The following is a 13105-nucleotide window of genomic DNA, read 5'->3' on the forward strand; positions in this document are numbered from 1 at the left end:
TGTCCAAGGTCGCAACCTATCAAGGACCAATCACGTTGCTGCCCTGATGTCCAAGGTCGCAACCTATCAAGGACCAATCACGTTGCTGCCCTGATGTCCAAGGTCGCAACCTATCAAGGACCAATCACGTTGCTGCCCTGATGTCCAAGGTCGCAACCTATCAAGGACCAATCACGTTGCTGCCCTGATGTCCAAGGTCGCAACCTATCAAGGACCAATCACGTTGCTGCCCTGATGTCCAAGGTCGCAACCTATCAAGGACCAATCACGTTGCTGCCCTGATGTCCAAGGTCGCAACCTATCAAGGACCAATCACGTTGCTGCCCTGATGTCCAAGGTCGCAACCTATCAAGGACCAATCACGTTGCTGCTCTGATGTCCAAGGTCGCAACCTATCAAGGACCAATCACGTTGCTGCCCTGATGTCCAAGGTCGCAACCTATCAAGGACCAATCACGTTGCTGCCCTGATGTCCAAGGTCGCAACCTATCAAGGACCAATCACGTTGCTGCTCTGATGTCCAAGGTCGCAATCTATCCGGGCTGGCCTCCACTTGCATGGGCAAACCTATACTATCGTCCCATATGACTGGTTGCCTCTGGCATGTGGTGTGTTGCTATAGTAATGACGTAACGTGACATTCATACAATGATTATCCACCGAGCTCACATATCTCTGCTTAAATAACATTGCAAAATGAGCGACTCCATTGATTAAACAACAATAATAATAATCATCATCATGCATATACAAGGGGACGTGGCAATTGGCACAGTGTGTATATATGTGTGTGTGTGTATTTGTGTGTATGTCTGTGTGTATTTATGTCTGTATGTGTATCTGTGTGTGTATTTGTGTCTGTGTGTGTGACTGTCTTTCTGTGTGTGTGACTGTCTTTCTGTGTGTGTGACTGTCTTTCTGTGTGTGTGACTGTCTTTCTGTGTGTGACTGTCTTTCTGTGTGTGTGACTGTCTTTCTGTGTGTGTGACTGTCTTTCTGTGTGTATGACTGTCTTTCTGTGTGTATGACTGTCTTTCTGTATGTGTGACTGTCTTTCTGTGTGTGTGACTGTCTTTCTGTGTGTGTGACTGTATTTCTGTGTGTGTGACTGTCTTTCTGTGTGTGTGACTGTCTTTCTGTGTGTGTGACTGTCTTTCTGTGTGTGTGACTGTCTTTCTGTGTGTGTGACTGTCTTTCTGTGTGTATGACTGTCTTTCTGTATGTGTGACTGTCTTTCTGTGTGTGTGACTGTCTTTCTGTGTGTGTGACTGTATTTCTGTGTGTGTGACTGTCTTTCTGTGTGTGACTGTCTTTCTGTGTGTGTGACTGTCTTTCTGTGTGTGTGACTGTCTTTCTGTGTGTGTGACTGTCTTTCTGTGTGTATGACTGTCTTTCTGTGTGTGTGACTGTCTTTCTGTGTGTATGACTGTCTTTCTGTGTGTATGACTGTCTTTCTGTATGTGTGACTGTCTTTCTGTGTGTGACTGTCTTTCTGTGTGTGTGACTGTCTTTCTGTGTGTGAGACTGTCTTTCTGTGTGTGAGACTGTCTTTCTGTGTGTATGACTGTCTTTCTGTATGTGTGACTGTCTTGCTGTGTGTGTGTGTGTGTGTGTGTGTGTGTGTGTGTGTGTCTGTGTCTGTGTGTCCGGTTTATTAATTTTTTCCAAAAGCCTAAACGCACAAATAAACTTCTGCTTGAATGAGAAAACACATGGAACTATAACCACGTGATTAAATTATATCTCCCATGTCAATAGGTGTGGTGTTTTTGGAAATGTCAGCAACATCAAACAGGACGGTACAGAGGTTGCACACTTACATTTAAGCTATCTGGCCTGGGTTCGATTCCCAACCTAACTATATAAACTATGGCACAACTGCTTTGCTTTCAGCAAGTTACATCTCAAGGTGCATCTTCCCTCGGATGGACTTTATATAAGCCAGGTGTCTGGCAGGGTTAGGTCGTGGACGTTCCAGATCTCAAGAGGTGCTTTGCGAAGAGTAGGCGAGTTATTACCGACAGCCTGAACAATTTAACTCCTGTCACCTGCAGTTGAACGTTTAGCCTGGCCAACAGGTTCTTGAAAGACTTGGACCAAACACGTTCCCCAGCCATTCCAAGGTGGGACTAACTGGGGCCATTAAAGTAGGAATATAACATATTATTGTCATAAAAAATAACAATTTTTTGTCAATCAATGTCTATTTTCAGTCACATTGATGAAATCCATCGCTGCGTGTAGGAGGAGTTCCAAGAGAATGGAAAGGACATCATTGAAACCTGTGGCCTTTCCCACAGCCAAATGAAGCAGGTGCCCTTCCCACAAAATGCATTAATTTCCAAACAAAAGGAGGTTTGGTCCACAAAGAAAACATTTCCCCTCCCACGTTTATCTCTTCACATACAGACAGGAAAACGCACACCCAAAGCCCAGAGGGCGGTCTTGACATCTTTACGATGAACACCTCAAGTTCTCAGCTGCTGCTGCTTCTTGCGGGTAAGGAGCATCGAGTGTGAGGGGCACTGTATGCTTGGGGCTACTGGGTGAATACTGGCAATGGGTGAGGAGACCTGGAACCTTCCATTGGGCACCGGGTAAAGGAACTTGCCAATGGACACTTGGTGATGGGACTTGCCAATGGACACTTGGTGATGGGACTTGCCAATGGACACTTGGTGATGGGACTTGCCAATGGGTACTTGGTCATGAGACTTCGCAATTGGTACTTGGTAATGGGACTTAGCAATTGGTACTTGGTGATGGGACTTGGCAATTGCTACTTGGTGATGGGACTTAGCAATTGGTACTTGGTGATGTGACTTAGCAATTGGTACTTGGTGATGTGACTTAGCAATTGGTACTTGGTGATGGGACTTAGCAATTGGTACTTGGTGATGGGACTTAGCAATTGGTACTTGGTGATGGGACTTAGCAATTGGTACTTGGTGATGGGACTTGCCAATGGCACTTTGTCATGAGACTTCGCAATTGGTACTTGGTTAAGGGACTTAGCACTTGGTACTTGGTGATGTGACTTAACAATTGGTACTTGGTCATGAGACTTCGCAATTGGTACTTGGTGATGGGACTTAGCAATTGGTACTTGATGATGGGACTTAGCAATTGGTACTTGGTGATGGGACTTGGCAATTGGTACTTGGTGATGGGACTTAGCAATTGGTACTTGGTGATGGGACTTAACAATTGGTACTTGGTAATTGGACTTAGCAATTGGTACTTGGTGATGGGACTTGCCAATGGGCACTTGGTCATGAGACTTCGCAATTGGTACTTGGTGATGGGACTTAGCAATTGGTACTTGGTGATGGGACTTAGCAATTGGTACTTGGTGATGTGACTTAGCAATTGGTACTTGGTGATGGGACTTAGCAATTGGTACTTGGTGATGGGACTTAGCAATTGGTACTTGGTGATGGGACTTAGCAATTGGTACTTGGTGATGAGACTTAGCAATTGGTACTTAGTGATGGGACTTAGCAATTGGTATTTGGTTATTGGACTTAGCAATTGGTACTTGGTGATGGGACTTGCCAATGGGCACTTTGTCATGAGACTTCGCAATTGGTACTTGGTTATGGGACTTAGCACTTGGTACTTGGTGATGTGACTTAACAATTGGTACTTGGTCATGAGACTTCGCAATTGGTACTTGGTGATGGGACTTAACAATTGGTACTTGGTCATGAGACTTCGCAATTGGTACTTGGTGATGGGACTTGCCAATGGGCACTTGGTCATGAGACTTCGCAATTGGTACTTGGTGATGGGACTTAGCAATTGGTACTTGATGATGGGACTTAGCAATTGGTACTTGATGATGGGACTTAGCAATTGGTACTTGGTTATTGGACTTATCAATTGGTACTTGGTGATGGGACTTAGCAATTGGTACTTGGCGATGGGACTTAGCAATTGGTACTTGGTGATGTGACTTAGCAATTGGTACTTGGTGATGGGACTTAGCAATTGGTACTTGGTGATGGGACTTGGCAATTGGCACTTGGTCATGAGACTTCGCAATTGGTACTTAGTGATGGGACTTAGCAATTGGTACTTGGTGATGGGACTTAGCAATTGGTACTTGGTGATGGGACTTAGCAATTGGTAATTGGTGATGTGACTTAGCAATTGGTACTTGGTGATGGGACTTGGCAATTGGCACTTGGTCATGAGACTTCGCAATTGGTACTTAGTGATGGGACTTAGCAATTGGTACTTGATGATGGGACTTAGCAATTGGTACTTGGTTATTGGACTTATCAATTGGTACTTGGTGATGGGACTTAGCAATTGGTACTTGGTGATGGGACTTGGCAATTGGCACTTGGTGATGAGACTTGCCAATGTCCAAGCGGACTTGCGGACTTGCCAAGCGGACTTGCCATTGGGCACTATTTGTGCCAACTGCTCTTTGTATCTTGCACTTGGAATGGCAAATGATGTAATAAATCTGTAATTGTGAAGTTAACCATGTTAACCAAGCGGTTTATGTGTATACTAGTATAAAGCCCGTTAAAAATGACGGGTTGGAACAGTTTATTTGACGGTGCAGGCACGTGAGCGTGCCAAAGTCTGAAGCCTGGGCCTCGTGTCAGGTGTGCTTATATCTTCTTTATTTATTAGATATCTTACAGACGTAAATGGACACTCTGTTTACTCTGCGCACTTTGCACATCATGTTCAGCGAATGTCATCTCCCTGGCCTTGTATTTATTGTGATTTAAATAAAAACGCTTCCATACACCGACCTTGAGGCTTGGTTTGCAAGCCACCATCTACAATTCCAATGTAAGAGACATAATTACTCTTCTTTTGGGTCTTCAGAGTCCTCGGGGTCTTTTGGGTCCTCTTGTTCATTTGGGACTTTTGGGTGTTCAAGTTTTTTTTGCATCCTTGGGATATTTTGGGTCTTTTGTGTCCTCAGGGTCTTTTGAGTCATTTGAATCTTTTGGGTCCTCTGGATTTTTGGGATCCTCAGGTAGTTTCGGTCATCTGGATCTTTGGGGGTATTTTGGGTCTTTGTGGTCCACTGCACCCTCAGGGTCTTTAAGGGTCTTTTTGTTGTTTTGTATTGACATCCTACAGATGTAAATGAACACTCAGTTTACTCTGAGCACTTTGCATGTCACGTTCAGAGAATTTCACCTCCCTACGTATTTATTGTAATTTAAAAAAACCACTTCCGTACACTGACCTTGAGGCTCGGTTTGCAAGCCACCGTCTACAATTCCAATGTAAGAGACATAATTACACTTCTTTTGGGTCTTCAGAATCCTAAGGGTCTTTTGGGTCCTCTGGTTAATTTGGGTATTTTGGGTGCTCAAGCTCTTTTGCATCCTTGGGATCTTCTGGTTCATTTGGGTCTTCGCGGTCTTTTAGGTCATTTGAGTCCTTTGGGGCCTCTGCATCTTTGGGGTCCTCTGGTCTTTTCAATCATCTAGGTATCTTGGGTCTTTAGAGTAATTTGGGTATTTCGGTTCCATGGGGTCCTCGGGGTCTTTAAGGGTCTTTTTGGTATTTTGGATTGTTTGGTTCTGTGGAGTTGTTAAGGGTCTTTGGGGTATTTTGGTTTTGCAGGGACTTTTTGGTCTTCTGGGTCTTTTCGATTTTTTTGGTCTTTGGGATATTTGGGGTCTCTGGGGTCTTTGTTGTCTTTTTGGTGTTTTGGGTCTTTGATGTATTTTGATTCTTTGGGGTATTTTGGGTCTTTGGGGTCTTTTGGGTTTTTGGGTCTTTGGGGTCTTTTCGGTCTTCTGGGTCTTTAAGAGTCTTTGAGATATTTTGGGTCCTTGAGGTATTTAAGGGTCTTCTGGGTCTTTTGGATCTTCAGGGTATTTTTTAGTCTTCAGGGTCTTTTGGGTCTTCTGGGTATTTAAAGGTCTTTGAGGTCTTTAGATCTTCAGGGTATTTTGGGTCTTGGTGGTATTTTGGGTATTTAAGAGCCTTGGGGTCTTTTCAGTGTTTTGGGTCTTCGGTGTCTTTATGAGTCTTTGGGGGAATTTTGGGTCTTCAGGGCCTTTTAGGTTTTTGTTGTCTTTTGGGTCTTTAAGGGTCTTGCAGTCTTTGGGGTATTTTGGGTCTTTTGGGTCTTCTGGATATTTAAGGGTCTTTGGGGTTTTTGGGGTCTTCATGGTCTTTTGGGTGTTCGTGGTCTTTTGGGCATTTAAGGGTCTTCGGGGTCTTTTGGGTCTTCGGGGTATTTTGGGTGTTTGGGGTCAATTGGGTTTTCAATGACTTTTCTGTCTTTTGCATCTTTGTGGTCTTTTGGGTCTTTAAGGATATTTGGTGTATTTTGGGTCTTTGGGGTCTGCGGGATATTTAAGGGTCTTTGGGGAATTTGGGGTCTTCAGTGTCTTTTGGGTTTTGTGGTCGTTTCGGTATTTAAGAGTCTTCGGGGTCTTTTGGGTCTTCGGGCTATTTTGGGTGTTTGGGGTCAATTGGGTTTTCAATGAATTTTCTGTCTTTTGGGACTTTGGGGACTTCTGGGTCTTCATGGTGTTTTGTGTCTTTAACAGTCTACAGGGTATTTTGGGTCTTCCGGTATGTTGGGTGTTCAGGGTCTATTTGGGATCCAGGGTCTTCTGGGTCATTGAGGTCTTAGGATCTTTTGGGTCTTTGGGTCTTACCAAAATTTTGGTATTTGGGGTCCATTTGGTCTTTCGGGTATTTTCAGTCTTTTGGGTCTTTGGGGTCTTTTGAGTCTTCAGCGTATTTTGGGTCTTTGGGGTCTTTTGGGTGTTTGGGGTTCATTGGGTCCTTGGGGTTGTTTGGGTATTTTGGGTTTTCAGGGTCTTTTGGGTCTTTTGGGTCCATTAGGTCTTCAGGGTCTTTTCAGTATTTTGAGTCTTTGGGGTCCTTTGGGTGTTTGGGGTATTTTGGGTCTTTGGGTTATTTTGGGTCTTCAAAGTCCTTGGGGTCTTCATTATATTTTGTGTCTTTAACAGCCTACAGGGTATTTTGGGTCTTTGGGTATTTTGGGTGTTTGTGGTCAATTGGGTCTTAGGGTCTTTGGGTCGTACCAAAATTTTGGGTCTTTGGGGTCCATTGGGTCTTCAGGGTCTTTTCAGTCTTTTGGGTCTTTTGTGTCTTTGGCGTATTTTTGGTTTTTGGGGTATTTTGGGTGTTTGGGGTTCATTGGGTCTTTTTGGTCTTTTGGGTCTTCGGGTTATTTTGGATCTTCAGAGTCCTTGGGGATCTTTTGGGTCCTTTTTGTCATTTGGGTCCTTGGGGTTGTTTGGGTCTTTTGGATCCTTGGGGTCTTTTGGGTCTTCAGGGTATTTTGGGTCTTTGGGGTCCTTTGGGGTCCTTTGGGTCTTTTGGGGTATTTTGGGTCTTTGGGGTAATTTGGGTCTTCAGAGTCCTTCGGGTCTTCTGGGTCCTTGGGGTCTTCTAGGTCTTCATTATCTTTTGTGTATTTAACAGTCTACAGGGTATTTTCGGTCTTTGGGTATTTTGAGTGTTTGGGGTCCATTGGGTCTTTGGGGTCTTCTGGGTCCTTGGGGTCTTTTGGGTCCTCAGAGTACGTTAGGTCTTTACCGGTGGACACGCAGTCGTGTTCAAAGATTGCCCCTTAAACCCCCAACTCAAATCCCTCCTCAAGCACTACTCAAAGCCTTTAAAACCGAGCCTTATGAACGGGGACAGACACACAAACACACACACATTGTGTTTTATATGGTAGAGATGTAATGTCGGGAACAGTTCATAATGGGAAATATAAAATTCAATATAACATGTTGATGGACTGAAGGATAATAACTAGAAAGAGCATTCAGAGATTGCAGACCCTCGCCAGGACGTGTTTTCAGTGGTTTTAAAGGCTTTTGTGTTAAAACCAATATGGCGCCGATCCACGTGACTGATGACGTCATCATTCAATTTTTTTTCTCCACCAATTTATTCCGAGATGACGCTCAAGAAAGTTCATCTTAATCAGATGAAGTTTTGTACTTGTCGGAGTTATGCATCGAATCAAGGTGACAATTAGGCGTAGTGTTAAACAGCAGTAGTGACTGTTTCAAAAAGGTAATAATATGTTTGTGGTTTTAATATATTTAAATCTTCCATCAACCATGAACACGGATCCATGTGCCATGCAGTAACTTGAAAGAGATTTTTGTTACAAAGAGCCCGTCGGCATCTGCTTTGTAATCTCGACTTCTTCTTCTTCCGTATCATAAACATGACGAAAACAGCTAAAAAAAAATACAAAAAGAATGCTGATTTTAGGCCACATTGACCATTTGACCTCGAAAGTAATAGGCTTAATTGAACCGGGATGCAAACCTTGCTCACATTTCAAGTCAATCTGATGAAATTGACGATTTTGTGACCTTGACCTTTGACCTTCTTTTAAAAAATCGGCTCAGCCTTTTAATGGTGAACCAATTCAATTACCTGATAATTTTTACCTGATACCTGATATGCAAACCCTGTTTAAATTTCAAGTCAATCAGATGAAATTGACGATTTTGTGACCTTTTGACCTCAAAACAATTGACTTCTACCTTTTGATAAGTGAACCAACTCAGTGAGGCAATATGCAAATTCTTAAAACTTCGGGTCAATTGGATGAAAAGTGGCAATTTTATGTGACTTTGATCTTTTGATTAGATTGTTAATTTATCTTCTCCATTTATTCTCATAATAATTGTCTTCTGCTGCGCGGGGGACGGGCTAATAAGCAAGTTGGAAAATCCTGACTCGATATCCGGCGTCATGACGTCATGCGTTAGTACTCGGCGTCATGACAGGGCGGCATCTTCAGAATGCATCCCATCGGTAAAACGTTTATAATTTGCTCCATAGCAGTAAAAGCGAGAAATTCTCCAAATATAAAAATCAGAACATCGAACTAATACCCCGATGAGGATGTGTTTGTAAAGCTCGCTTTGTCTTCTGCCGACTCCTCTCCGGCCTTGCTCCCCCAGCTCTTTCTGTGCTCCGTCCCCCAAATCCACCTCTTTCAATCTCCAACTTCTTCCTGAAATTCCTAGCAGTGTTCATTTGTTTTAAAGCGTGTACTCGTGATGGGAGAAACGAGGCTTTCTGAAGCTTTGAAACTCCGCACACTGGCGACCTCTGTTGGTCAAATGGGTGTAAATGCAACGGGAAGACCCCCCCAAAAAACACCTACAATCATTCAACGATTTGGAAGTTTCTTGCATATATTTTAATAAAATTTAATTAAAGAGTCTATAACATTCTGATATAAATAGACCTGGATGTATGTAGAATATGTAGGCCTTCATATATAAGTAGGCCTTTATATGGTTATATTTTAATCATTTTCATTAAATTATTTGTGTATAAATAAAGTATGTGTGATAATAGTATAGTTTATATACAATGTTTATGTTCTATTTGTAGACTTTCCTATATAAGAAGGCATTTATATGCTTATACCTTCATTCGTGTTTGAGGTTTTGAAGTGTTTCGAGTCCGCCCATCACTACCTTGTACCCATCACTACCTCCCCATCTCCCCCAAGTGTCAGAAGTTTGGCCAAACTGCTCCATCATGTAGAGGTGAATGTTCGAGTACTAAGATGTCCTGCGCCAACTGTGGCGGGGAGCACATTGCAGCCCATAGGGGGTGCTCCGAATTCCAGAGGGCATCCAGATCCAGCAAGTCAAAACAGCAGGGAAGCTATCTTATGCGGAGGCCGTTCTTAAGATCCCCAAGGTCAAGGCCTCTGCAAAAGGCGCCACCTCAGCCCCCATAATTGTCGCCCATGACAAAACCTCAACAAGGTCGGTGGGAGTCCAGAGCAAGACCAGTGACCAAGAATGCCAAACCGAGGGTCCAAGAATCAATGTGGGCATTTTCCAAAATGGGGTTCATTGGCTTCATTGCAGAAGTTGTCATTTGCGTAGCCCAAGCCAAAAGGAGAACAGAGAAAACAAAGGTAATCTCTTCCGCAACCCTGAAACATTTGGGCTGGGAGGGGATTTCTTCCAAGGAGATCAAACGTCCGGCGCTACGAGCAGCTCGAAGGAGCAAAAACAGTCACAGGGCCATGGAGTAATGGAGATAATTATTCAATGGAATGCAAAAGGTTTAGCAGCTCATGGTGATGAATTTAGAAAGTTCATCAATGACTTAGCACCCAAACCGGACATCAAATGTATATAGGAAACCTGGCTTAGAAGTCCCAAGCAATTTCGGATCCCTGGCTCTGCCTTCGTCCACAAGGATAGAGTGAGGGGGAGTGAAGGAGGTTGTGGGGCTTTGTCAAGCTCGGTGTTTCCTTCGAGGAAATAGAATGTGCTGCCGAACTGGAATTTATTGTTATCAGGATTCCTGCCTTTAGCAAAGGTTTATCAATTTTAAATCTCGATAATTCTGCAAGTTATTGAATCCCGGTCTGCTCCAGAAGGTGTTTAGGAAGTGTGAAGGAGTTGTTATCCAGCGTGGCGACCCCAATAGCCATAATTTTCTTTGGGGCTCCAATAACACAGACAAAAATGACGAGTGTATTGAAAATATATAATTTTTATAATGTTGTAAAAAAAAAAATTAGAATTATTTTATAATGATTTTTTTTTTTTTTTTTAACGGACGCGTTTACGATTTTTACGTAATTTTTATTTACGGACGTTTTTTTTCATTTACAGACATCATTGTCGTGTTTATTTCACAGTTTATAGTTATATCAATTACAATTTTCAAATACTAGCCATCAATTGGGGTTTTATTAATGTATGATTTTACGGTTATTTACGTAAATTTTCATTTGTGGACGCCTTTTCTTTTTTTCATTTATGGACATTATTGTCGTTGTTATTTCACAGTTTACAGTCATATAAATTACAATTTTCAAAAGCTAGCCATCGATTGAGATTTTATTACTGTATGATTTTACGGTTATTTATGTAAATTTTCATTTGTGGGCGCATTTTCTTTTTTTCATTTATGGACATTATTGTCGTTGTTATTTCACAGTTTACAGTTATATAAATTACAATTACCAAAAGCTAGCCATCGATTGAGGTTTTATTACTGTATGATTTTACGGTTATTTACGTAAATTTTCATTTGTGGACGCCTTTTCTTTTTTTCATTTATGGACATTATTGTCGTTGTTATTTCACAGTTTACAGTCATATAAATTACAATTTTCAAAAGCTAGCCATCGATTGAGGTTTTATTACTGTATGATTTTACGGTTATTTACGTAAATTTTCATTTGTGGGCGCATTTTCTTTTTTTCATTTATGGACATTATTGTCGTTGTTATTTCACAGTTTACAGTCATATAAATTACAATTTTCAAAAGCTAGCCATCGATTGAGGTTTTATTACTGTATGATTTTACGGTTATTTACGTAAATTTTCATTTGTGGGCGCATTTTCTTTTTTTCATTTATGGACATTATTGTCGTTGTTATTTCACAGTTTACAGTTATATAAATTACAATTTCAAATGCTAGCCATCGATTGAGGTTTTATTACTGTATGATTTTACGGTTATTTACGTAAATTTTCATTTGTGGGCGCATTTTATTTTTTTCATTTATGGACATTATTGTCGTTGTTATTTCACAGTTTACAGTTATATAAATTACAATTTCAAATGCTAGCCATCAATTGAGGTTTTATTACTGTATGATTTTACGGTTATTTATGTAAATTTTCATTTGTGGGCGCATTTTGTTTTTTTCATTTATGGACATTATTGTCGTTGTTATTTCACAGTTTACAGTTATATAAATTACAATTTTCAAAAGCTAGCCATCGATTGAGGTTTTATTACTGTATGATTTTACGGTTATTTACGTAAATTTTCATTTGTGGACGCCTTTTCTTTTTTTCATTTATGGACATTATTGTCGTTGTTATTTCACAGTTTACAGTCATATAAATTACAATTTTCAAAAGCTAGCCATCGATTGAGGTTTTATTACTGTATGATTTTACGGTTATTTACGTAAATTTTCATTTGTGGGCGCATTTTCTTTTTTTCATTTATGGACATTATTGTCGTTGTTATTTCACAGTTTACAGTCATATAAATTACAATTTTCAAAAGCTAGCCATCGATTGAGGTTTTATTACTGTATGATTTTACGGTTATTTACGTAAATTTTCATTTGTGGGCGCATTTTCTTTTTTTCATTTATGGACATTATTGTCGTTGTTATTTCACAGTTTACAGTTATATAAATTACAATTTCAAATGCTAGCCATCGATTGAGGTTTTATTACTGTATGATTTTACGGTTATTTACGTAAATTTTCATTTGTGGGCGCATTTTCTTTTTTTCATTTATGGACATTATTGTCGTTGTTATTTCACAGTTTACAGTTATATAAATTACAATTTCAAATGCTAGCCATCGATTGAGGTTTTATTACTGTATGATTTTACGGTTATTTACGTAAATTTTCATTTGTGGGCGCATTTTATTTTTTTCATTTATGGACATTATTGTCGTTGTTATTTCACAGTTTACAGTTATATAAATTACAATTTCAAATGCTAGCCATCAATTGAGGTTTTATTACTGTATGATTTTACGGTTATTTACGTAAATTTTCATTTGTGGGCGCATTTTATTTTTTTCATTTATGGACATTATTGTCGTTGTTATTTCACAGTTTACAGTTATATAAATTACAATTTCAAATGCTAGCCATCAATTGAGGTTTTATTACTGTATGATTTTACGGTTATTTATGTAAATTTTCATTTGTGGGCGCATTTTCTTTTTTTCATTTATGGACATTATTGTCGTTGTTATTTCACAGTTTACAGTTATATAAATTACAATTTTCAAAAGCTAGCCATCGATTGAGGTTTTATTACTGTATGATTTTACGGTTATTTACGTAAATTTTCATTTGTGGACGCCTTTTCTTTTTTTCATTTATGGACATTATTGTCGTTGTTATTTCACAGTTTACAGTCATATAAATTACAATTTTCAAAAGCTAGCCATCGATTGAGGTTTTATTACTGTATGATTTTACGGTTATTTACGTAAATTTTCATTTGTGGGCGCATTTTCTTTTTTTCATTTATGGACATTATTGTCGTTGTTATTTCACAGTTTACAGTCATATAAATTACAATTTTCAA

At 40.3% G+C, this 13105-nt stretch overlaps 1 protein-coding gene across 1 annotated transcript in view; it reads left to right on the forward strand.

Moving 5' to 3' along the window:
• Nucleotides 1-2395: 2395 nt before the first annotated feature.
• LOC137434852 (5-hydroxytryptamine receptor 3A) overlaps nt 2396-13105 on the forward strand; it is a 92898-nt gene continuing 82188 nt past the window's right edge. Inside the window, exon 1 of the mRNA XM_068128002.2 lies at nt 2396-2499. Coding sequence (XP_067984103.2) covers nt 2460-2499 — 40 coding nt within the window. The 5' untranslated portion in view covers nt 2396-2459. The remainder of the gene's footprint in view (nt 2500-13105) is intronic.

Source organism: Myxine glutinosa, chromosome 9, assembly GCF_964187855.1.
Source record: "Myxine glutinosa chromosome 9, kmMyxGlut1.1, whole genome shotgun sequence".
Taxonomy (NCBI): domain Eukaryota; kingdom Metazoa; phylum Chordata; class Myxini; order Myxiniformes; family Myxinidae; genus Myxine; species Myxine glutinosa.